This window comes from Dicentrarchus labrax, unplaced genomic scaffold (assembly GCF_905237075.1).
Source record: "Dicentrarchus labrax unplaced genomic scaffold, dlabrax2021, whole genome shotgun sequence".
Classification (NCBI taxonomy): Eukaryota; Metazoa; Chordata; class Actinopteri; family Moronidae; genus Dicentrarchus; species Dicentrarchus labrax.
Genome location: NW_026136715.1, coordinates 7658216 through 7680356, shown reverse-complemented (window position 1 = coordinate 7680356; position 22141 = coordinate 7658216). Strand labels below are relative to the sequence as shown.

General features: G+C 40.1%; 2 protein-coding genes and 1 long non-coding RNA gene across 5 annotated transcripts; 1 reads left to right on the top strand and 2 right to left on the bottom strand.

The window, feature by feature from the left end:
* The first annotated feature begins 440 nt into the window (after nt 1–440).
* Nucleotides 441–1627, top strand: LOC127377675 (uncharacterized). Its single transcript, XR_007887735.1, has 4 exons — nt 441–520; nt 674–705; nt 808–877; nt 1134–1627. It is a non-coding gene; the product is annotated as an uncharacterized LOC127377675 (long non-coding RNA).
* Nucleotides 1628–1734: 107 nt separating this feature from the next.
* Nucleotides 1735–9502, bottom strand: LOC127377674 (protein-serine O-palmitoleoyltransferase porcupine-like). Of its 3 annotated transcripts, none has more exons than XM_051425780.1 (15): nt 9332–9502; nt 8386–8554; nt 8080–8272; nt 7900–7943; nt 7578–7759; nt 7330–7460; nt 7205–7225; nt 6879–6893; nt 6641–6766; nt 6440–6540; nt 6248–6324; nt 6074–6137; nt 5779–5864; nt 4463–4573; nt 1735–3901 (listed from the first exon to the last, which is right to left on the bottom strand). In XM_051425780.1, exons 2-15 carry the CDS (start codon nt 8519–8521, stop codon nt 3800–3802), a joined length of 1389 nt encoding a protein of 462 aa, XP_051281740.1. In that variant the 5' UTR covers nt 8522–8554; nt 9332–9502; the 3' UTR covers nt 1735–3799. The 3 variants fall into 3 exon arrangements, with proteins under 3 accessions (XP_051281740.1, XP_051281739.1, XP_051281741.1); XM_051425779.1 differs by having other exon boundaries at nt 8386–8528; XM_051425781.1 differs by having other exon boundaries at nt 3811–4290; nt 8386–8528.
* Nucleotides 9503–11190: 1688 nt separating this feature from the next.
* LOC127377643 (zinc finger and SCAN domain-containing protein 30) lies at nt 11191–15116 on the bottom strand. The gene is made up of 4 exons (XM_051425730.1): nt 14808–15116; nt 14592–14685; nt 13720–13870; nt 11191–13587 (listed from the first exon to the last, which is right to left on the bottom strand). Exons 1-4 carry the CDS (start codon nt 15004–15006, stop codon nt 12556–12558), a joined length of 1476 nt encoding a protein of 491 aa, XP_051281690.1. The 5' UTR covers nt 15007–15116; the 3' UTR covers nt 11191–12555.
* Nucleotides 15117–22141: the final 7025 nt, after the last annotated feature.

Here is a 22141-nt window from a genome sequence, read left to right as displayed (position 1 = left end):
CAAACAAAGTATTACAATTATGAGCCTCACTTAATGATCCCTGCCACAATCTTCCACTCCTACAGTGCTGACACTGAAGACTGCTTTAGTGTAATCATAAAAACATTCTTATTTAGTCGGACAAAATCTAACATGGCTAATCAACATGTAGGGATTTTATCCTTGGCCTAATAGTTTATTTAAAAAATCCTCTGTCATGTTGCTGGTAACATGATGAAAATTCTTTCTTGTCATGGACAATAGGTGAACACACAGTTCCAGTGGCTTCACAATGGCAGAATAACAAGGTCAGCTCTGAGGTTTCGCCTGGCTCAGCAAAGACCTGCAGAGCTGTGGGGCATGCTGCTCAGCTGACAGGGCTCTTTGCTTGTTCGTGGTGCTCTTTCTCGAAGGGGCCCCAGTGACGGAGCCATTCACAAGCACGGGCCATAAATGACCGAGTTGAACACCACGTTAAGCACTGCATTCTCAGAAAATCAGCACTGACTCTAGAGCACAGCCAAAATGCCCGGAACAAAAGGTAAAGCAACTTAAAACAAAAATGTCTACAAAGTATTTTAAGTTCAATTTATCTGGATACTAGAAGAGCTGCATGTTTAATGATATATAAAAATGTTATCACTGATTTTAAAAAAGGAAGAAAATTTAAATTGACTATTTCTATTATTTATAGGTAATAAGTCGGACAAGAAGTCAGCTACCAAGGTAAGAAAAGCATTCTTATACTAGTCCAAAAAATCAACATTTTCTTCTCAACCTGTATATTTTTGTTGCATCAGTTTATTTACATTTACTTCAATTCCACAGCAACCTCAGAGTCCTAAAGAGCAGCCGAAGAAAGCTGATCAGAAAGGAGATGATAACAAGAAGCAAGGAGGTAAACATTTATACAAACCTACATTTTTTTTCTCAGCATGTTATTTTAACCCAGTGAATCAAATCTGTGCACAGACTACATGCTTTTCCTAGTAGAAGAAAAAAAAAAATCTACAGTTCTCTGCATGGCTGATATGGGCCTTCCTGTGTTGGACACAACAAGAAGGTCCCTATCTCTGGTGCACAGTGTGGAAATGAGATGCTTTGATTGCTGTGTCCCCAGTGAAGGTATCTGTTTGTGTTTCATCCCCTCGCAGGACAGCCGAAGGGAGAGAAGCAATAACTTCCAGGCATTTGTGAAGATGGCTTTGGAGACACTGCTGGGGTCCTGCCGCCGTAAACATGGGGGCCCCCGGGGCAAACAGGGCTGAGTGCGCCACACTTTCCCCCTGAGCCTTCAGACTGGGCTGTTGTGCGGCCAGTTCCGATACAGCATCTGCTCACCTCCCACAGAGGCAGAAAGTGAACCTGATCTCCATCCATCACCATCTGTTGTTCAACCTCTGTTCCTCCCCCCCTCCCCCACTCTCTAACCCTTACCTGTCCCCTTCCCCACACTGTCCGCTTTGGGTTATTGGATGCTCAGATATAAACTCCAAGTTAAACCAGGACCGCTGCTGAGCTAAAAAAAAAAAAAAAAAGTTTGTCACCCCTTTCAAATCCTTCCCTAACTCACCTTCATAGACTGTCTAACAGTCCAAACACTCTTCTTGTAAATAATCATTGAAATAAACAGCTATTTCTTACAGCAGTCCACGTGTACCTGACTTCTATCCTAACATTTCACATCTTCTCGTTCATTTCCTGTTTGGATTTTTTTTTCTTTCCCCCACATCAAATGAAACAAAGACAGCAAAATTCAGGTTTCATGTAAAATTTTATAAAAATATCACAGGTGTATCAGTGCCTTCACATTTACAGGGAGAGAAGTTGGTTTAAAGTAAATATCAGAATAATATTTAAAATACTGTACTTGTTGGAGTGAGTGGTACTAGGTCTGCGGAGACTGAGCACTTGTTCTCAGGCATGAACGAACAGTCAGGCTCTAATCTAAAACACTACATCTTAGTCAAGAAGCAAATCCTTTGACGCTCTAGATTTAAGAAATAGACAAAATGTGAACACAATCTTTTACAGATGCTCTTTTGATTCTTTCACCAGGTAATCGTCAATGACATAAATGCATCATTAAAAGCAGCAGTGTAGTAAAAATCTGTAAGGATAAATATTTCAGTAGTGTACTGTATGATTTCATCTAATATGAAATTGGAAGAGAAGTTTAAACTTTTTTTTCCTGTACAGTAACACGTGGAATACCCTGAATCTAAACTTTCAGTACTGAAGAGTGTTTCAAATGTTCACAAATACTAACAAGACTTTTTTTTTAAGGAAAAATAATTACATTTAAAAGAAATTATTAAAATAACACAAAACAAAATACAAACACCATTAGGAAATTTCACCACAAAAATGAATTCAAAGACTTTCTGTTCATTTTCTTTATCTAAAATTCACAAAAGGGGAAATAATTAGTGGTGACAGTATAATTGCTGCCTCTCAACTATAACCTGTGCTCTTTTCTTTCAGAGGTAAACTCTTTGTTGTTTTACACATGCTCAGGAGACGAACTCTGATAAAGGAGAAGTTAAGTGATTTAGCTTTATCTTTTTTTCTTATTGCCAACAAATGGCATGAAAAGACCAAAACCAGCTATGAATTGATTCTATTCACTAGGGTTGAGCAAGTACTCAGCTGAAACAAGCATCTTTTACAATAAGTAAAATATACATACATATACACATTATAAATATACTAACTTTTTTTAAAACATCCTCTGTAAATAGTTCTCTTACTCTTGTGATCAAAAACATTGCTCTGAAGCTCAATTCTGAGGCTGTTCTATAAATAGTTTTCCAATAAATACAGCAACTTCTGATAAACCCTTATCCATTTCAGGCTTAAATTAACAACTTCTGATTAGTCCCGGCCACTTGCGCTTTAAGCACCACCTGAGTCCACTTTAAACCCCATTTCAAGTTCAGATATGAATACAGATAATTTAGTTGGTTGAACAGATACAGATGATGGTGTACTCACTCATCCCTACTATTAACAGCTGTTGTCTCTGTATGATGTAGCCTGATACATCTTATTCTTCTGTGTCATAGACATCCATTGTTGTAAAAAATGTGCCAGTGACAACAAATGCATTTACTCGTTTCAGAAATGTTTGCTGAAACTGCAGCGCCAGGCTGTTTCAGAAAAGTATTCAGCCTTTTAAAAAATTCAAACACATACAGTGGGTTTGGCTGAGAGCCCCAAGACAAGCTGGGAAGTCAGAGACTACTGGGAGACAGATTACATTATTAGTTTTGGTATTTTTATGGGATTCATTGAAAATAAGAAAACCATAGACTATCACAAGCTTTATCCTTCAAACCTAAAAATACGATTGTAAAACACTTGAGGCAAGGGGAAACCACATCTGGAGGACATCTGCCACAGTCGACGCTGAAACCTAGATAATGGGCTCTATCATGTGTCCACAGAAAGGAGCAGCCGATCTCCTCCATGCTGATAGGTATTGATTGTGACTCGCAGTGAGACATCGGTAACTGCTGTCACAACATGAGGCCTTGACAACTGCGGCTCAGATAAAAAGGATGCGATAAGGAGACAAGGAGGGAGGAGCGGGCTATCATTTCATGGATATCAAAACTAGTCCCTCAGCAGGTTAGAATAATAGATTACCCAGCCAACATGCGGCGCAACCTGAACACTGCGTGTTGGTTTGTTGTTGTATACAGGTTGATTCAGTTCTCTTCGGTCTGATGCAGAATAAAGTCACAGTGCAGAAGTGGAGAACCAGCCTTACAAATCTAATTATTGCTTCCTTTACCTTCTCTGTTTCTCTCTCCTATTATTAGAGAATGAGGCGGTACAATATCCAGCATCCAAATGTGACCCAGTGGCTCGTCCAGCTCAGCTCTGACCACTTCTGAATGGTATGATGGGTAATATCGTCCTGTAGGGGGCAATACATACTATGTAAGCTCAATGGGGCAATACATATACACACATCTTTACTTATTTATACCTTTCATTAAAAAAAATGCATACAAAAAATGGGACAAATCGTTCATTAGTTCTTACTTTCTGAACAGATCTAAAACTACTTGCACACAAAGATAATTATGACTTATCTCCTTTGAGCTATAAATACTACAGTGAAGGTTACATTCCTGTATAGTATTTGTCACAAAAACTATGTGACATATGAACATGTGAAACATGAAGTACAGGGTGTACTTTTACGTTGGTCTGTTCTGTACACTTGACATCCATTGCATGTATGTCAGTCCTGGAAGAGGGAGCCCTCCTCTTTTGCTCTTTTTGAGGTTTCTTTCAATTTTTCTTCAGTTTGTCGGGGAAAAAACAAAATGTAGGGGTTTAAGGATGGAGGGTGTCGTCTGCTGTACAGATTGTAAATACCTTGAGGCAAATTTGTGATACTGCGTTTTTTAAAAATTACTTGACTTGTATAAATATAGTTGCCTATACTCTTCTAAACATGTTGTGACCTTACCTCATCCTCCTCCATGTAGTCCACACTGGAGTTGAACACAGACCCCAGGTACGTGAGGTGGAGTATTGCCAATGCGCTGAACGCTATGTTAATCATATACACCCATAGTGCCTGCAGAGGGAGAGACAAGGCATCATGTAAGAATAAGGCACTTAAATCGATATTTCAGACACTTTTATCCATATCTTTTTCATTATAATATCCATTAGTTTTTCTCTTAAACATCCTGAAAACCTATTCTTCCAGCTCCTTACATAGTCTTCATGAAACGGATTAGCTAAGTGTTTGACTGAAGAAAACATAATACCTTCTTCTACTAAACTTTAACTTTGATTGTTGCACATTTAGTAATGAATATTTAATGCTATGGAGAAATACTTAAGATTTGAAACCACATTTGCAGGGGCTTTAACGTATCATTGCCTAAAATATGATGGGAACAATCAGCACTATCTCGCAGTCCATGCAGGCTGCTTCTTCTTGGCATAAATCATTATTCGCCTTCCCCGCTGCTCTTGATGTGTGTAACCAATATAACATAAGGGATTTTTGCTGGGCGCACTGCCAGTAAACTCCCAAAATATATCAATTGACAGCACAAGGCGGACCATGGGGGCTGCTGTATTTTAACTGCTGCAGATACGTTCTTTTACAGCATTCAAACATTTGGTCCACATTGCTTTAGTAATTCATTAGGTATATCTTTTTAATGATTATACTATGTCTTGTGTTTTCTAAAATGATAGTCACTTTGCCTGCTGAGGTTTATTATGATTCTTATTACAGGTTAAATCAAAGGAAAAAAATTAAAAGGGGTTTAGTTTTCATATTTTTAAATACATGCAGAGTAAAAATAGAGGACACATTTTTTTCTGAATGCTAACTAGGCCAGAAGATCTACTAGGTAGGCCCCCTTTGAGCACCTCCTGCTCTAAAAGGAAGTGCCAGCAATGCCAGTGCAATGACCATTTGCACAGATAAAATAGTTGGAAGAAGACCAGAATATGTACTATACATGTACAAAAAACCACAGGCCTGTGATCGGAATAGATTTCTATTTGTGCAGCACAAAGCATTAGTTAAACATGTAGGAACATTTAAAAGGCAGGAATAAAAATAAAAATATTTAGTATACATATTTAGACGAGAGTATTCACCTTCCCATCTAACTCTCAGCAAGAAAATAAGCATATTTTTCAATATGTTTGAATGCTTTATAAGTATTACTTTAATATTCCCAATGCTGATCTTAAATGACTGATAGTAAAGGCACCTCTCTTTAAAAAAAAAAAAGAAGAGAGAATGGTGCATATTACCTTTTTATTCTTGTGAGTGCAGTTGGGCTGACATTTCTTTGACAGAACACAGGCATTAAAAATGGCTGCAAGCCTCTTCCGAAACACTGAAACACAAAGACCAGAGACCAAAGCATTAAAATGAAACCACAGAAAAGAGTTCCTTTCTAACCATAAGAGGTAAATTACAAGCACTGCAGTGAACAGAAACAGTATGTTATAGCGGGTGCAATTAACCATTACTGCAGAGCTAAGCACCTTCTCTAAATGGAAAGGTTCTAATGTGGAAAAGAGACAACATTAGGCAGACTCTCACCGTGCTCAATGTACGTGATGAACCCAAGAGATATTAGTACTGCACCCAGATGAAAACTCAAACCCTACCAGACACAACAGTTAGAATTTAAAAAATCCACTTGTTTAAACAAATACACATCGGTGCAGAGCATGAGGTAAAATGGCTTCTATAAAACTTCCACATAGTACTCACATGCAGAAGGGCGCTGGCTGTATATGTTACCATGACGGCAGAGAACGTCCCAAATTTGAGAGCACTCTTAAAAACATCTGTGGGATGAGAGTGTCTGTTTAAGTGAGCCATTATCGTGCCGTTCATAATGAGCGTAAAAAAAACAAAAACAGCTGCTGCCATCAGGCAATCACTGTTAACATTATAACTCACAGGTGTGCAGAAAGCAAGACATGGGCAGATTCCACGAGGTAACCACCTCCACCATTGACCGGGGAAACTCTATATTCAGTGGCTTGGATACAGTCATGTCCCTACAGGATAAAAAGTAAATGGAAGGGGGGGTGGGGCTGTTTAGAAAATGTGAATAAAGAGAAACACACTTTATGTTAATACTGCATATGCAATTCTGACCATTTGAGGTTGTCTTTCTCTTCCGTGAAGCCTGCCCCGGCCAGAGTGGTAGTAGTCTCGCTCAAATAACCGACAAAATAATTGCTGAAGTGGAAAGACATTGTGTTCTCATATGCCAGCAACCACCTAATGCAATGACATTAAAGGAGAAAGACACAGACAGATATTACATTCTAATATTAGATTAAAACATAAAGAACATAATGAATTAATAATCACACAACACTAAAAGACGTACTTTGCCGGTGTGCCTCTGAAGAAATAGAATAAAGAGAGAGAGTGAAGAAGTTAATGTTGGTGATACATTAAATTCATATAAAAGTTTTATTGACTTGCCATGTGATGAACTATGTCTCTTTTGAAGATGGTGAAACAGTTGTTGTAAATGAGAGGGTGAGACGGGTGTCCTGATACAGATGTGGCTGCACAGGGAGGGGGAATGATATGGACACGTGCGTGCAGGTAAAGGTGTTACAAACAATAAATGCAAGAAAGAATAAAAGGGCCAATATATGGAGGGCATGCCTACAGTGTTGAGTATGTCCAAGGTGGACAATTAATTACCTGATCTTCCTCCTCTTTTTGCTGTAAACAAAGCAGGTAATAGATGAGGTTTAAACCGTAAACAATCAAAGACAGAGGATAAACAGGGATTTTGACTTGTTTACGTATCTCTGTGTTCCACTCACCTTCGTAGTAGCTTGTCTCCATATACCGGTATGAAGTAAGGGAAGAGGTAGGGTGCCACACAGTTGGAAATAACAAGGCAGACCTGGCTCTTCACCCAGCTAACAGACACTTTTAAAAGCCACGAAAAGCTCTGAGGAAGAGAGGAGCCAAAGATTTGAACAGTTAACGGCTCGTCTCAGGATAAACCTTTTAAATAATCCTCACCCGCACCTTCTTCAATACTTAAGAGATACTGTATCACACTTACCAGCTTACGTCCTTCTAAAGCTTCTTTGTAGCTGTTGAAGCTGATCCAGGGACCAAAGATGACTGTGCCCACAAAGTAAATATAGCCCATGAACTCAATGGGTGAGGGTACACTGGTCACCACACCTCTGTCCAAATCGAAGGCCAGAGAGATGGCTTTCATGGCAACCACCATCTGTGAACCTGGACAACAACAGCAGCACTTAAATGGTCAGATAACCAATGCTAAATATAAAGGTAAACCTAAAATAATCACATTTACTGCTTTAATCTAGCGGAAATGTGTCAAATGTTGCTGCTGAAAGAAAAGATGCCTGGCCTACCCCTCATTTTGTGCCAGTTGGTGGTGTCCATCATGTGCAGCTCTCTGATAAAATGGGATAAGAATAGTTTCAGTTTTGATGTAGTTCTTGCCGCAAATGCAACTTCACTGCAACAACTGACTTTGAGAAGTGTTCACTTCAAACACAGACTTGACAGGTGTCTGGGGGGGACTCTCTTACCCTAGCAGCAGGTAGATGAGCACAGTGATGGAGAGGAAGGTGCCTCGGATGGTAGAGTGGCGGCACAGGAAGAGGAAGAGGTAGCAGAGAAGGCTGAGAAGGACCACCCAGATCATATGAAGCTCAAAGAACAGGTAGAGAGTGTAGAAACCTCCCGCCACTGTGCCCAAGTGTTTCACAAAAGAGGGGAGGCCTGACATAGCGAGAAACAGAAATAGTAAAAGTACAGCACAGGTGATTATGATGACGCAAGCCATATGTAAGGACGAATAACACTGAGTGGGCACAAAATAACTGGACTCTCACCCAACATCCAGAGGAGCCGACACAGCAGGCAGATAACCAGCAGCTGCCATACCTGCTCCAGGCCCTGCTGAGCTGTAGGCAGCAGGCAGCCATGAGCAAGCTCCTGGAAAAACTTCTGCCGGCTGAATGCTCCCATCACTAGACTTAAAAAGCAGAGGGAAGCCAAACTCTGCATTTTCACAGCAAAGAAATATGGAATCTGTATAACCAGTGTCAGCATATATGTATATATATATGTACGGCTATAATGCGTGAGTACAACATACTGTATGTGTGCTGCAATTAAGCACACAGGCAAGCACAGACTGCATCACTGTCAACATACTTCAAACTTCAAATCCCAGCATGCACAGCACCTCACTACAAATCTGTGCAAATCCATGCAATGGCTGTTAAGAGTTTCAGTGCTGATAATTAAATATCTTATTGCTAATTTTATTCTAAATATACAATAGTACACATGTTAATTTAGTAACAAATGCATCAAACCGGATCCATGAGAATGATGATGATGTGACACAATGAAATCTCAGGATGTGAGAAGGCATGAAGACCCCAGCACAATAAAATAACCTTCAACGTTGGTGTATTGAAGACTTATCTACAAGACAGGGTTAAGAATAGTAGACACTATCCTGCAAAGGCATGCTCTCTCCGCAATGCAGTCGACCAAAAGGGGGGATGAGTTGACTCACAGCTGCCTTCCTACAACCGCTGCATTAAGAGTACAGCCTGTTCAGCTCTGTACCAAAGCATCTTCAGATTCATGCGGGAACTCCGGTACAGGTCGCTAACCTTGCTTCACCTAGCCAGCGGGATTTTACGAACGTACTTGAGAGCTGCCCCCCCCCCCTTCCAACCAAAGCCCACCCCCCACCCCATGCAGGAAACGGCTAACTGGACGCCCCGGGCATGTCAGTTTGTTTTCCGTGGGGGTAAAACTTACCCTGTGAGAGCAGCAGCTGGAGCTTCCTCCCCGTGTTTCTCCACCCAGCTGCTTCCCCGTCCCGTTTACAGTCACAGTTGCGCCGCCGCTGTGTTTTTAAGCACACTCGGTCCAGATGCTGCTTATCTGGATGACTCCCATTGTCACAGCATCAGCACCACTTGCCTGTCACCGGAGCAGCCAGGCGAGAGATATATCAACCAATCTGCTGCTCGGGGTCCGGACACGTCGGCCAATCGCTGCCGTCGTTATGATATAAGTGATAGTCAACGCGGCCAATCACAGTCAGCGCCCAGCATTACTGGTTCCTTCTGACCAATAGGATGTAACAGCGTGCAGATGGAGTCAGACAGACTGTGAACTCTTCATCTGGAGGAGATGTGGTACAACAAGGTTTTGGAGGGATGAACTCTATTAATCAATTAACACATAACCTACTTTTTCTTTTTTAGCCACAAATTCAAATGTAAGAACAGAAAACAATTTATATGTATTGTCTTTAAGATACTGAAAGTTATAGCAAAAACTGTTCCTTATCAATGTGACTGTTATTTATATTTTTTATAAATAACAGTATATTTATTTGTATCTGTTAAAACCACAATTCTGTATAAAACTGTAATTGTATGTCATACAAGCAGTAGCTAAGTTATAACATATTGCTTTATTAATGGATTTGAAAAAATACTAATGTTTATAGTTCAGTAATAAGCCATTAATAGGAACAATGTTTAAATCTAATATTAAACACCAGGTTCTGAAAACGCCTTTGGCTGTTGTTTCTCCTTCTCATTTATTAAAGGTTAATGGGGTTTACTTCTTAATAATTAACCAGTTCTGCAGTAATAAATGTTAACAAAGTCATTGATAAACTAAAGGGTTGTGATGAGTTTCCCACTTTAATAAGCCAACAGGTCTGCAGTTGTTTGTAAGTCATATAGTGTGAAGAGAAAAGGGCCCAACGTTCTAATAAACTATCAATTCTGCACTTTTAAATGTCTGTAATAAAGCGTAATTCCATTTTTCTAGGGATTTTTTTTAACATTATTTTGGTCCAGATGTGGAAGAGGCAAAAACATCTGCTGGAGAGATTTATCACAACCTAGCAGTTCAAAAGTTGTAACCAATCTATAGACATTAGTAAATGATTTATTAATCAAAGCTTAATCAGAACTTATTTGTTTATAAAAAGGCGCATTATCACATTCTTCTTAACTCACTCTAAAATAATTATCATGCAACCAAATAAACCTTTTGCTTCTACTAAATCATTGTTTTACTTCTAAACCACGCTTTAGTAGTTAAGTAAACAGATCCTTTAGCAACCACAAATATAGTTAGAAAAAGGCTCCTCGAATGAAAGCATGAAGGCACCTTAGTGGTATTGTACTGGGGGCTTTTTTCTGCAATGGGATTGTATCGCAGCTCAAAGAACAAACTGGCCAGTTAATGCAATATGACACACTGATAAGAGGTCGGTCCAAGTGAAGCAGGCAGACAGTTTTGGGTCAATTTAACAATGTCTCTAGTGCCACCATCAGGACACATCTGATACATCTCTTTGGCCTGCAAATCCTTTGGGCCACAGAACCAATCCCCCCATAATTTCATAGGTTAAAAAACAGGCCAGCAAATAAAATATGGTCATTCTATTTCTGCATGCATTGTTATGTACAGACTATATTTCTGTTTAGATACATTTCACTATTTCTTTCATCTCTCGTTACTGGATCCAAGTGAAGATTAGACACAATACAGTTTGAATGTTAGGGTTCCTCAACTCCAATTTATCTATTTTAGGCAACAGCATGTCCTTTGGACCTATGTTTGGTTTAAAAAGAGAGTTTTAATGTCAGTGGTAATAGTATGAGGCAAAGAAAACATTTATTGTTATAAAAATCATCATCCATTGACTGTAGTGACTGAAATCCATATATAGTTGATTTAAAAAAGACACAAGAAGATGACAATATGTTAACAACCACTTTTAAACCTGTAGCTGTAGTGTGTTTGAGTGTGCTGCATCCAAAGAAGCACACAGTAATGTGAATATGTTTCACTCCTCCCTTTACAGAGTCCTGGGGGTCAGTGTCCGCTACAGAACAGCAGCAGGTAGGGAAGTAGTGTCCTTTTAACATGGTGCTTGGTGTTATGGGAAAAATAAGTCTCGGAAATGTAGTTTCCTTTCTTAGTTCACCACTCTGATTTCTGCCACTTCCAGATTTTAGAACACACAGGCCAACTTAAAGATATAATACGTATGTACACGAAATACTGGAATACAGCTACAGTATATTTGTTTACATGGAGGGGAAAAGACATAATATTTAGTGCAAACATATTTCTATAATATAAAACTACAGTTTCTGTGTGGCTCTCAGTCACTGAGGTAGATAGGAAAACTGAATTAATGGACAATTCTTTTCAGATATGATGCTAGATAATGATATTCATGATATCATTTGAAGCGATCTGCATTTGTTTACTGACTAAACTGATTATTACCCCACAAACTGCAAAGTACGGAATATAGCCTGCAGTCCAAATGCCACCTGGTGCACAGTTTTACAATTCAGGCCAGTTAGAGATCCCTCTTACTCACAGAACAGCATTATTTACCAAACAGTACAGTGGAAAAAAGATTTCACCTTGTCAGTGAAGTAACCTTTACTAAATAAAAATAGCAGCATTGTGAGTTCAGTTACTTAGGTTAAAAAATATACTAGTGTGCTGAATCAGATTAGTTAACTGACAGAGAAAGTAGGCACTGAAGCATACAGCAATACATTCATAGTAGACATATCATATGAACACTAAACAAACATTCATGCAATACACACAACAAAAGTGTGGCATAATATGCAGTACAATAAGCATAAATGAGCTGATGTTTCAGCTCTTGGATCTATCTATCAAATGATAATGTGTTTGACAAATTGTCCTAATAGCTTTATCAATTAACTGACGGTAAAACTGTAGTGAAATAAAATGCCAGACGCGTTCACCACGCGTTTTTAAAAGTGACATATTTGGGCGCCCCGGCAGCGCATAAACACATGTCCTTACCACAGCAGCCTACGTTTAAGTCCAGCCCTTTGCTGCATGTCATTCCCTCTCTCTCCCCTGCCTTTTCTGTCTCTCTCTACTGTCGTCAAAACAAAGCAAAACGGCAAAAAAACAGACAAAAAAACACAGTAGTGATACATTTCCCCCTGCTGTTTAGATCAGAGCACAATCTCCAGGTCATAAGCAGTTCTTTCCTGTTTGATGTGCTCAACACTTTTCTCATCTGGAGAAATCAGCAGCAGCTCACATTGTTCCTCCTTCACAATATCCATCTTATTCTTAACATCCCTTGGTTTGCTTAAAATGTAGTCGTAATTTCTTTTAACCTCAAGTAACGCAGAGGTGAGGTACTGTGGGGAAAAGATCTTCAGCGAGGGTGGGAGTTCGGGATGTTGAGGGAGATGGGGCTGAACATCGGTTGCAAGATAATCTTTCCTTGAGTACCTGGGTACTGGCGGAGGTTGGCGTTTCACACGGGAAGGTTTTATTAACACTGGTATAGGGATCTCTGATAAGATTCTTGTGTATGAGGCTGGAGGTAGGGCATTACAGGTCTCGGATACAGGGTTAGGGGGTGCAGGCAAAGCAGTAGTTGACTCCAATGGCGTTACAGTCATGGCGTTCTGAGCATCGTCATCAAGGCCAGCAGTCTTGCTTGGCTCTGCGCTCTCCAGCGGAGCGTCTTCTGGCATCACATCACTGCCTAATTCCTGTTCGGACTCAGTCTGCGGCAGGTATAAAATGTGATTATGACGTTGACAGAAGAGCACGCCACACCTGCCGCACTTCCTGCCATCCTTGACATGCAGCAGTTTGTGACGCTTGAGGTTGTGACTTGAAGTGAAAGATCGATCGCACATGTTGCACGGAAAGGAAGGCTCGTGGACACACACGTGCTCAGTTAAATCTGCATGACTTGTGAAGCGCTTTCCACAAATTTCACAGATAAAGGACCTTTTTTCTTCATGCAGCTGATTGTGTTTTACAAGCTGTGATGCATTGGGGAACTTCTGATTGCACAGCTCACACAAATACCCACCTGCTGGTACAAATACAGGTTTTAGGCGCACAATGGCACTTTTGTTGAGTTTTGGGATGCCTGCTGGTACTTTAAATGATGGTGCTGCCTTGTGTGGGCTGGATGTTGTTTGTGATTTGATTGTTTTGCTTTCGGTTTCAGTCTCTCCTTCCTAAGAAAGACACATATAGAAAAGATCGCCCCTGAGTAAAATTGTATGCCTTCTTAACACAATAATAACACAAAATAATATATAATGATTTTATGTTTTCTAAAAGCAGAAAATAAAAGAAGTAGTTGCTACCTTTGGACCCGATGGAGATGATGGTGTCTCTGTTTTTTCCATCAAAACACAGGACTGAAGGTCCGCAGGAGAATCAACTTGAGGTGGAGATGTTCTTCTGTTTGTTTCAGCATTGGCTGTACGACGGCGCTTTTTTCTACGACCGTAAAACCTTTGACAAAAAAAAGAAATTGTGAAAACCAATTGATCTGAGCGTGGCGAGGCTGTGACAATGCACTGAGAAGTTAAAGCGGTCAGCTGCTGGCTAAAACGTAATGTAAAGTTTTAAGTGGAAGACAACCTCACACTGTAAAGTAGTGACCATATATACAGCATATATGTAAATGTTCTATCCCAATAAAATGTGTTATGTGACTGTTTTAATTTCCTATTGCAGCACTTTAAATATGAGTGACTAACAGTTCAAAAACCCAGAAATATTCAGCTGACCATGATAAATTAAAAAAGCAGCAAATCTTTTCATTTTAGAAGCTGAAACCAGAGACTTTTTTGTTATTCTTGCTTGAAAAATCTAAATGGTTAATTGTCTGACAATAAACCAATCAATTAATTATGTAATTGAACATAAAAAAAAAGTGTCTTGAGCTCAAATAACCCCCTCAACCAAAAAAAAAAACAAGGGTCCAGATTTAGGTAACAACACATGAGGGATTAAAGTAGATTCCAATAAAATCATATGTACATTTTAACATAATGTTAAGATTGTGTCATATTGTATTGTTGCTGGTTTGCCTGCCAGGCAGCATGCTAATGTTACCCCTGTGTGTTACTATAAGAGGCACAGAGTGGGGTTTGGCGAACTGCACATGATCACAAATTAAAGTATGTCCTTGCAGATGATCCACATAACAACATGAATGCACATTTCTTACCATTTGGCCTTTTTCTTGGCGCTCAGGCTGTGTTCAGTGGATGTAAACACAGAAGGCACAAAGTCTGGACTATCATGGTCCATGGACGCTTCCCCTATAAAAACATGAGGAAAAAAACATCGACTTCAGAGCTCGTCTTCCACCATTTATCTGCCGTAACCAACTCTTGCAAGCTGGTGTATCATGTTAGTAAGATACAAGCACTGTTGTGTTTACCTGATATAAAATGAGCGCCACAAATACGAGCATTGCCTTTGAGCTCCTCGGTGCTGCCGTTCACTTCTCGGATCGCTTGTAGCCATAACCGTCTCCGGTTGGCCTGAAACGGCCGATATCCGGACGGTATTCTGTACAGTTTGAGTTTGCTGGTTGAGGAGTGTCGATTTTTACAGCCAGACACACAACAGGCCGACATTTTACTCTAAAAACAAACAAACAAACAAAAAACAACCCCAGTTGGGTTTCAGTGTGTTTCGCTTCGGTTGAGGAAGTTATCGGCAGCAACAAACTTCGACTTCCGTTGCCAAGATGCGCGCGCATCCTGGTGAAGTCACAGGAATACTCGGGACGGTTTGTTTTTAACGGTTGATGGTAAACAACTGTTTATTTGTTGTATTTTACTTTTCAGGCAAAAAAAAACAACAACAACAACAACGTCGAGCTTGGCAGATAGTTGCTGGGTAAGTAAAACAACAGTGAATAAGAGAGATTCACTGTGCCCTCTGTTCTTATACGGCTCACTGAGGACCCCTGCTGGCCGGTGTTATATTACTCAATTCTGTATTCATTAAAAATCCAGTCCCTCCACAAAAACGCGATTATGCGATCGCATAATTCAATGCATCATCAGCCGCATTTTTTCAAATACGCCGCACTTTCGCCGCACAAATTGCCAAAATATGCGGGGGCTTGCATGATTTCATAATCCCCGCATTTTACGCTTAAAATAAATATCCCGCATATTCCATCGTATTTTTTAAGAAAGCCGCATAATCAAGGCCCGCAACAATCACAAAAAAACTCCGCATTTTTCTGGAAGGACTGAAAATTGTGTGACCACCTGAATATCTGTTTACATGTTTCATCACATTTTGTCAGATTAAAAAATAAAGATTACCAAACATATACAACAAGATCACGCATGCACACAAAATCAGAAAGTTACAGCCAGTTGCCTTGTGGTGCGTGGAGAAGTGACTATACCTACTATATTAATTTATGCCCTCATTTATATTTAAAGTGGTCCATACAGCAAAGGATTAACCTCATGTGTTGTAAACAGTGAAATATAACACTAATCTTGCATATTTACCTCACTGTGGGCCAGCAGTATTTAGACACTATCATTTAACTTCTGCATTATCCACAGAAGAGTCAGTACTGGCCCACAGGCTATAATGTGCTACTAATACATAATTATGCATTTTGAGTGAAATATTCCTTACTCCATCCACTCATAAACTATGTAATGCTTTTGCCATCCTAGGGGGGAAAAAATCACTACCGAATGATGAGCATCAGAGGTGATTTAGAAGTGGGTATACCCAATGTTGATGGGTATGTGTATACCCTGCAAATTTGTTATCCGGGCTATTAAAGGGTCACCATTTTGTTTTGACACCATCTAAATAGTGGTGTCACCACGTTTGGTGACATCTATTAAAATACAGAATGTGATAAACATATGATACAAACATTACAGGTGCAATAACGCTGAAATCCCTAATGGGGTCCCATAATGATAAGGTTACTATTCTTGGATTGTGGGAATTGCTGTATCAAAACCAAACATCACAATAATAGCAGATTAAATAAGATGTCAGGCTAATGTTTGCCTGACATAAAACAACCAAGCAAATTGGTCACTTAGGCATTCACTCTGTTAAACATGACATAAATACAAGGCATACTTCTCAAAACGTACACACCTTAGAACATAAATCACAAGCAAATAAACATGCCTCACATGAGATGCTTACAGCTCTTGTGTCCAGGAGTTGCCCAGTAAATATGTTTAACTGACAGAGGGACAAATTAAGGTGCTTAAACGAGGAAGAATGTCTGTCCGCCCTTCCTGAATTCAGTCAAAATTACAATGTTGGTAAGTGGTGATGGAAATTGATTTGATTAGTTACTGCATTACTTACATAAATGAACCTACCATTCATTGTAAATAAGGACAGCAATAACAAAAAATGAACAAATAAGCATGCTTTTATGTGACAATTTGTGGACTAAAATGATTTTGTTACCACACACAGTACTTTAAACTATAATTTCCATTCCTTCAAAAGTGGCTTAATACAATATTTTCAGTTGAAATGGAAAAGTAGAGTTTGTTTATGTGTGTATGCTCAGAAATTAGCACCAGCTCAATGTGTGTTTCATTTGTCAGCACTCAAGAAATGCAGCGTCCTTGGTCTTCTCAACAAAGGTTTTATTGCCATAATTCCCAATAATCAGTGATGCAAACCTAATGCACCTTCACACATATATTCAAGGGCACGTTAAAACATGAAGCATTTAAAGATTAAAGGGTCTCCTCTGCAGAGCCACACCTAAAACACATTCCTAATACTCCCTCAGCTCCTCGTGACCATTAACAAACCACACAGAGCCTCATACTGTGAGGTACACTGTTCTCTCCTCTTACAGCTTGTAATACCTTGCCATATGTTAATGTATCCTCTGCTGTCTTGGGGGTGTATTGATGCTTTATCTCTGTTCAAATACCTGCCAGAAATCTCTTCTGTTTTTATACTCCCACACTGACAATTACACTTACTGTTCTGTCTTTATATTCAGCAGATTGATCGCAGTTGTCACTCAGAAACAAATTTTAAAAAACTCAATCGCCCTTGAGTTTAATTTAGTTCAAAACACTGTTATGCGTGTAGAAGCACTTGAAGAAAACCCTTTTTCAGAAACATGAAAGATGTTCCCTTCTTGTTTATTGTTGATACACATTGGACTTCTCATACTGGCATTAGCACCCTTTGAGCTTTCTCCTTCTTACCCTTGTATGTTATGTGCACCCTCACTTTACATAATCTGAATTAGTTATCAATTAACTAATATGGAATAATGCAGAAATTAAATTAATTAACAAACCGCTAATGATCAGTTCCTGAATTACTCTGAGTGGAGGATCAAAGTAATGCAGCAAGGAACTAATGGAACGGTAATCATGAAATAATGATGTATTCTTAATAAAAACTCAGTATAATGCAGTGCCTTAACTGACGGGACAAGCAAACTACTGATATTTACATGACGAGTCCATTGGTTGGTTAAATGTCATTTAGCAGTTTATCAGGAATGATGTGTTAAAAAACTGGTTATTATGCATACATTTAGATAACAACAGATATCTAGCAAAGCACTGGTTGTTTAACATAGCAGTCTGTTTTATCCACTAACCCTTAATTCAGGAGTTATCTAGTAAATAGATTAATTAGCAGTCATTACCTGAATTCATCCGTACTCATTCTTTTAGACTCAGGTTTTTGTGAATCTTATAAAGTGTCAATTTTTCGAACTCTGAAGTGTAAATAATTAAATGAATGACGCTTACTGGGACACTTGGATAGAACCGAGCCATCGTGAATGTTATTAGTAACACCTGTGTTTTTCCTACAAGTCAAAATGCCTGCTGTGAAAAAAGCATCTCAACTCTCCAGTTCCCGCCATCAGTTGTTGCCCCATCAAGTGTTTTAATGCATGGTATCTCCCAAAACAACATATATGCTTCTAAAGATCAGGCATGGTAGATTTAAACAAGTAAGGCTGCTAATTTGAACATATAAGTGAACATACCATAGAGTTACTCACTGATGTGGTCTTAATAGATGTGGTCCACCTCCAAATAATCTTTGGAGGTGGAGGTGTGTAGAACAGAGAAATAAGATTTTGTTTTCAATCCTTTCCTTTTGTTGACAATAAGAAAAATATATAATATTAGCAGACTTATCCTTTGAGTCTGTGTCAGTACTCCACCAACAGATGTCACTGTTGTTTAATGAGGGGAAATGGTATCCTCTTCAGGATTTAAAAATAAAGGTAAAATAACATAACCACCTGACACCATTTAAAGAAGAACCCTTTGAAACAAACTCTGGTCATCCATGCCAAAAGGTATATATAATATTATTTGACTTTATTAATCCTGCCCACTTACTTTACTCTGAATGTCTGAATCCTTCTAAAACATCTCACTACAAAGCGCAAACATGATTTTCTTTAGCTGTGATCAACTGTAGCCCAGGTGAGCGATAAGGACAGCGTTGTTGTGAATAAGTGCTAAACTTTGTTTTGCCAAGAAGCACACTTATTATAGTTATAGTTATATTCTACTGTGAAAATCAATCTATAAAGCTGTGTCTGAGAGTTAAATCAATATTATTTCATTTTCCACCCACACCTCCGCGGAGAAAAAGACCAGAATCCTACTAACTCCAGTGTTTAGTCACCACTGAACAGACCGGCTGTGGTTTGTACCACAAACAGAAAATGAGGGCAAACAGTAACTGACACCTGTGAAGCCTTTCTCAGGATTACAGGATTTTCTCTTGTAGCTATCATACGTTATAACCTTTTTGTACAATGAATTCCTGACTCCTTTAGGATACAGTTGAATTGCTCATCAAGTGTGTTTCTCAATATCTACAAGCTTATGACCTGAAAAGAAATAAATTGGCATTGCCACTGTGTCCCTTCCCTCCCTCCTTCCCCTCTTCTCCCTCAAGGTGACTCCTCCATCTGCACCCTCCGTGGTCTTGCCAATCCCTCTTTCTGCAGCAACCATGGTACAGTTACTGGGATCTGATTTCCCCTCTTCTTTTTGTGAGCTGTCACTATCTCACCTGTTTCTTGAGTTGTCCTGGAGCTATGCACATCAATCAGATCTCTGTACTGCTGCTTTGTTCCTTGTGTGTGTGTGTGTGTGTGTGTGTGTGTGTGTGTGTGTGAGGGAGAGAGGGGTATGTAGTTCATCAAAGTCAGCTGTGTAAAAACCATTTGATCAAAATCACAAAACAATATATTGTTCACCTATTTTTGTCTTATTCCATTCATGTTTACATCTCTTAGGCATGAGGTGTGTCTTTGCACTGGCTTCATTTCACTGCACAGCATCCCCATTTTAATTACCCTCTTCTTCACCCCTCCTTGCGTCGTTCTAAGTGGAGGGAAAGAGGAGGGGAAGGAAAATAAAGAGATTGAGGAGAGAATATAAAAAAATTGTAAGAAGGGCGGGGTGGGCTGTGAGTGAATGGGTGGCCTGCTTTGGGTGAGGAGAGAAGATAGTAGAGACAGTGACGGGGAGCTGCGAGCCAATCCCTCACTGTTTTTGTTCACAAGTGGGCCAATAATACAGTCCCTATTTTTAACAGCCAAAACACACAGTGCTGTTTTTAAAAATGTCCTTTCTATACATCCTTTCTTCCACCGATCAAAATGATCTGTATTCATGCTGGCTTTAAGCCTTCCGGACCCCTGTATGTCCATCACTTGCCATGCTTGACACTTTGCAGTAGGGCATGGGTGTGTTCCTACCTGGTGGTGCTGGCGCCTGTACACTGATGCCGACAACCTTTTCTGTTTACCCGACAGTGCAGCAACCCACTTCCACCGGGGAGTGTTGTGGCTGTCGCTCCTGCCATCACTCAGTTGTCTGGTGAAGGGTTGAGCCACTACAACGCAATTACACATTCATTTCACCCACACAGCCAGCCAGCTAGGCTCCCCTCCCCCTCGTGCTCCCCATCTCCTCCCTGCTTTGCTCGGCTCTTTCTCCCCTCCTTTCATATTTCTGCAATGCCTGCCCTAACCCACCATCTACATCTCCTGCCTGACATGGTTCACGTTCCTCCCTTACTCCTTTAACCCCCACCTCCATCTCCCATTTTTACCCCTCTGTCACACTTTCTTCCACATCATCGGCAGGTTCAGAAGACATACACAAAGGAGGGAGGCAGAGCTGGGGAGGAGAAGGCCAAGCGCTGAAGATGAGAGACGGGGTAAAGGGAGAAAAACAGCATGAAATAGTGTGAAATGTGAGGGGAGGACAGAGTACGAGTGGATAGGGAGGGAGGTAAGGTTTACTGGATGGAGAACAGGCAGGGGGTGAGTGGAAAGACTGGCTAATGATATATTGATTTGGCTGAGCCTGGAGCAAATAAGTAGGAGTATGTGGGAGGAGGAGGAGAGCCACAGCTTGCAGATGTCTTAAAACACCTGGGTGGGATAAGTTTTGTTTATTATATGCTTACTGAAAGGGAAGAGAGGCAAAGTCTTTAAGTAACTGAACAAGGCTTATGCATGTTTACACAACAACACCATTTATATTTCAACGTTGTATTGCAGTGCTTGCATCTAAAGAGCAAATTGAAGGGAATTTTAATTGGTTTTTATGTTAGAAAAATGATAGCTCAGCTGACAGTCAGAGCTCTGAGCTGGACCAGAATAATATCAAAGCTTCTGGCTATAAAAGCAGGCATTTAGACAGCGGACAGTCATTGGGGATCGCATTATGTGAGATCACCAAGGGGGGAGAGGGAGGGATGGAGTGGAATTAATGGGATTTTGTACGTTTTCTCTTCATAATGCATCAAGGTGAACATGTATGTGTCTGTGCACATTTGTCCCTGTGGGCAAATGGGTGAAAGATGTTGGTATTGATCATTAAATACTGTGCTAGGTCTACTGAATGAAACAGTCTTTATTGAGCTGGAGAGTCAGTGAAGACATTGTGATAAGAAAACTGGAAATAATCTGGAATCTCACAGTTGGAGTCATCACAACGCCTGCTGGTTTAACATTTTAAAATCTGATATAATATATCAAATTAAGAAAATAAATGTAGCTCTCACTGAGTTGACCTTTTTTAAATCAAATATTCTACCTCGCCGATGTTGCCATGCCAGCCACCTTCCTGTTGTGTTAATGTGACGCCAGGTTTCTGGCCATGCTGTTATATATAAATTAATGTGCAGTGCTGTGCAGGCTGAGACGGGGGTTGGGGTGAGAAGCCGTCCAGGCGTAGGAGATGAGGACTTCATATTGTGGTCTCTGTATTAGCACTTAATATTAATTAGGGCACTCTCACTAAGCCTTCCTCCTCCCCTACGGTACCGTGGTAATCACCTTTCCCTTTGGAAAATTCGAATCAACGCCCACTACACTTGTTTTGTGTTTCCTCACTCAAATCCCTTTGTTTCTCAATCTGCTGCTTGAGTCAAATCCTCTCCTCCTCCACTCAACTTTCTCTCATGCTCTCTTCACCCTCACTTCACTGCCTCTGTTTCCAAACAATTCAAGTCTCATTCATTTTCTCCTTTTGCTCAATTCCTTGCCTGCTTCCCCCAGTCCTTTACCCCAGACGTCCCCTTTACCTCCCTCTGCTCCCGCTCTTGCCCAATCCCTGCTCTATGTTAAGTCTGTTGTGACACGATAGCAGAGCGAGATGAGTATTGGGAATAGAGGGTATAGAGTCATGTTAAGTGAAGATTTGAGAACAGTGATGGGTTGACTTTAGGGAATAACACCCCTCC

Excerpts from the sequence above, each read along its gene's own strand:
- LOC127377674 (XM_051425780.1), bottom strand. The coding sequence starts at position 8,521 with ATGGGAGCATTCAGCCGGCAGAAGTTTTTCCAGGAGCTTGCTCATGGC. Across the intron at positions 7,944-8,079 it reads CTCATCTACCTGCTGCTAGG|AGAGCTGCACATGATGGACA; the intron begins GTAAGAGAGTCC and ends CCATTTTATCAG. Across the intron at positions 7,461-7,577 it reads CTTTAGAAGGACGTAAGCTG|AGCTTTTCGTGGCTTTTAAA; the intron begins GTAAGTGTGATA and ends TCTCTTCCTCAG.
- LOC127377643 (XM_051425730.1), bottom strand. The coding sequence starts at position 15,006 with ATGTCGGCCTGTTGTGTGTCTGGCTGTAAAAATCGACACTCCTCAACC. Across the intron at positions 14,686-14,807 it reads TGGCGCTCATTTTATATCAG|GGGAAGCGTCCATGGACCAT; the intron begins GTAAACACAACA and ends ATGTTTTTATAG. Across the intron at positions 13,871-14,591 it reads GCCAAGAAAAAGGCCAAATG|GTTTTACGGTCGTAGAAAAA; the intron begins GTAAGAAATGTG and ends TTTTTGTCAAAG.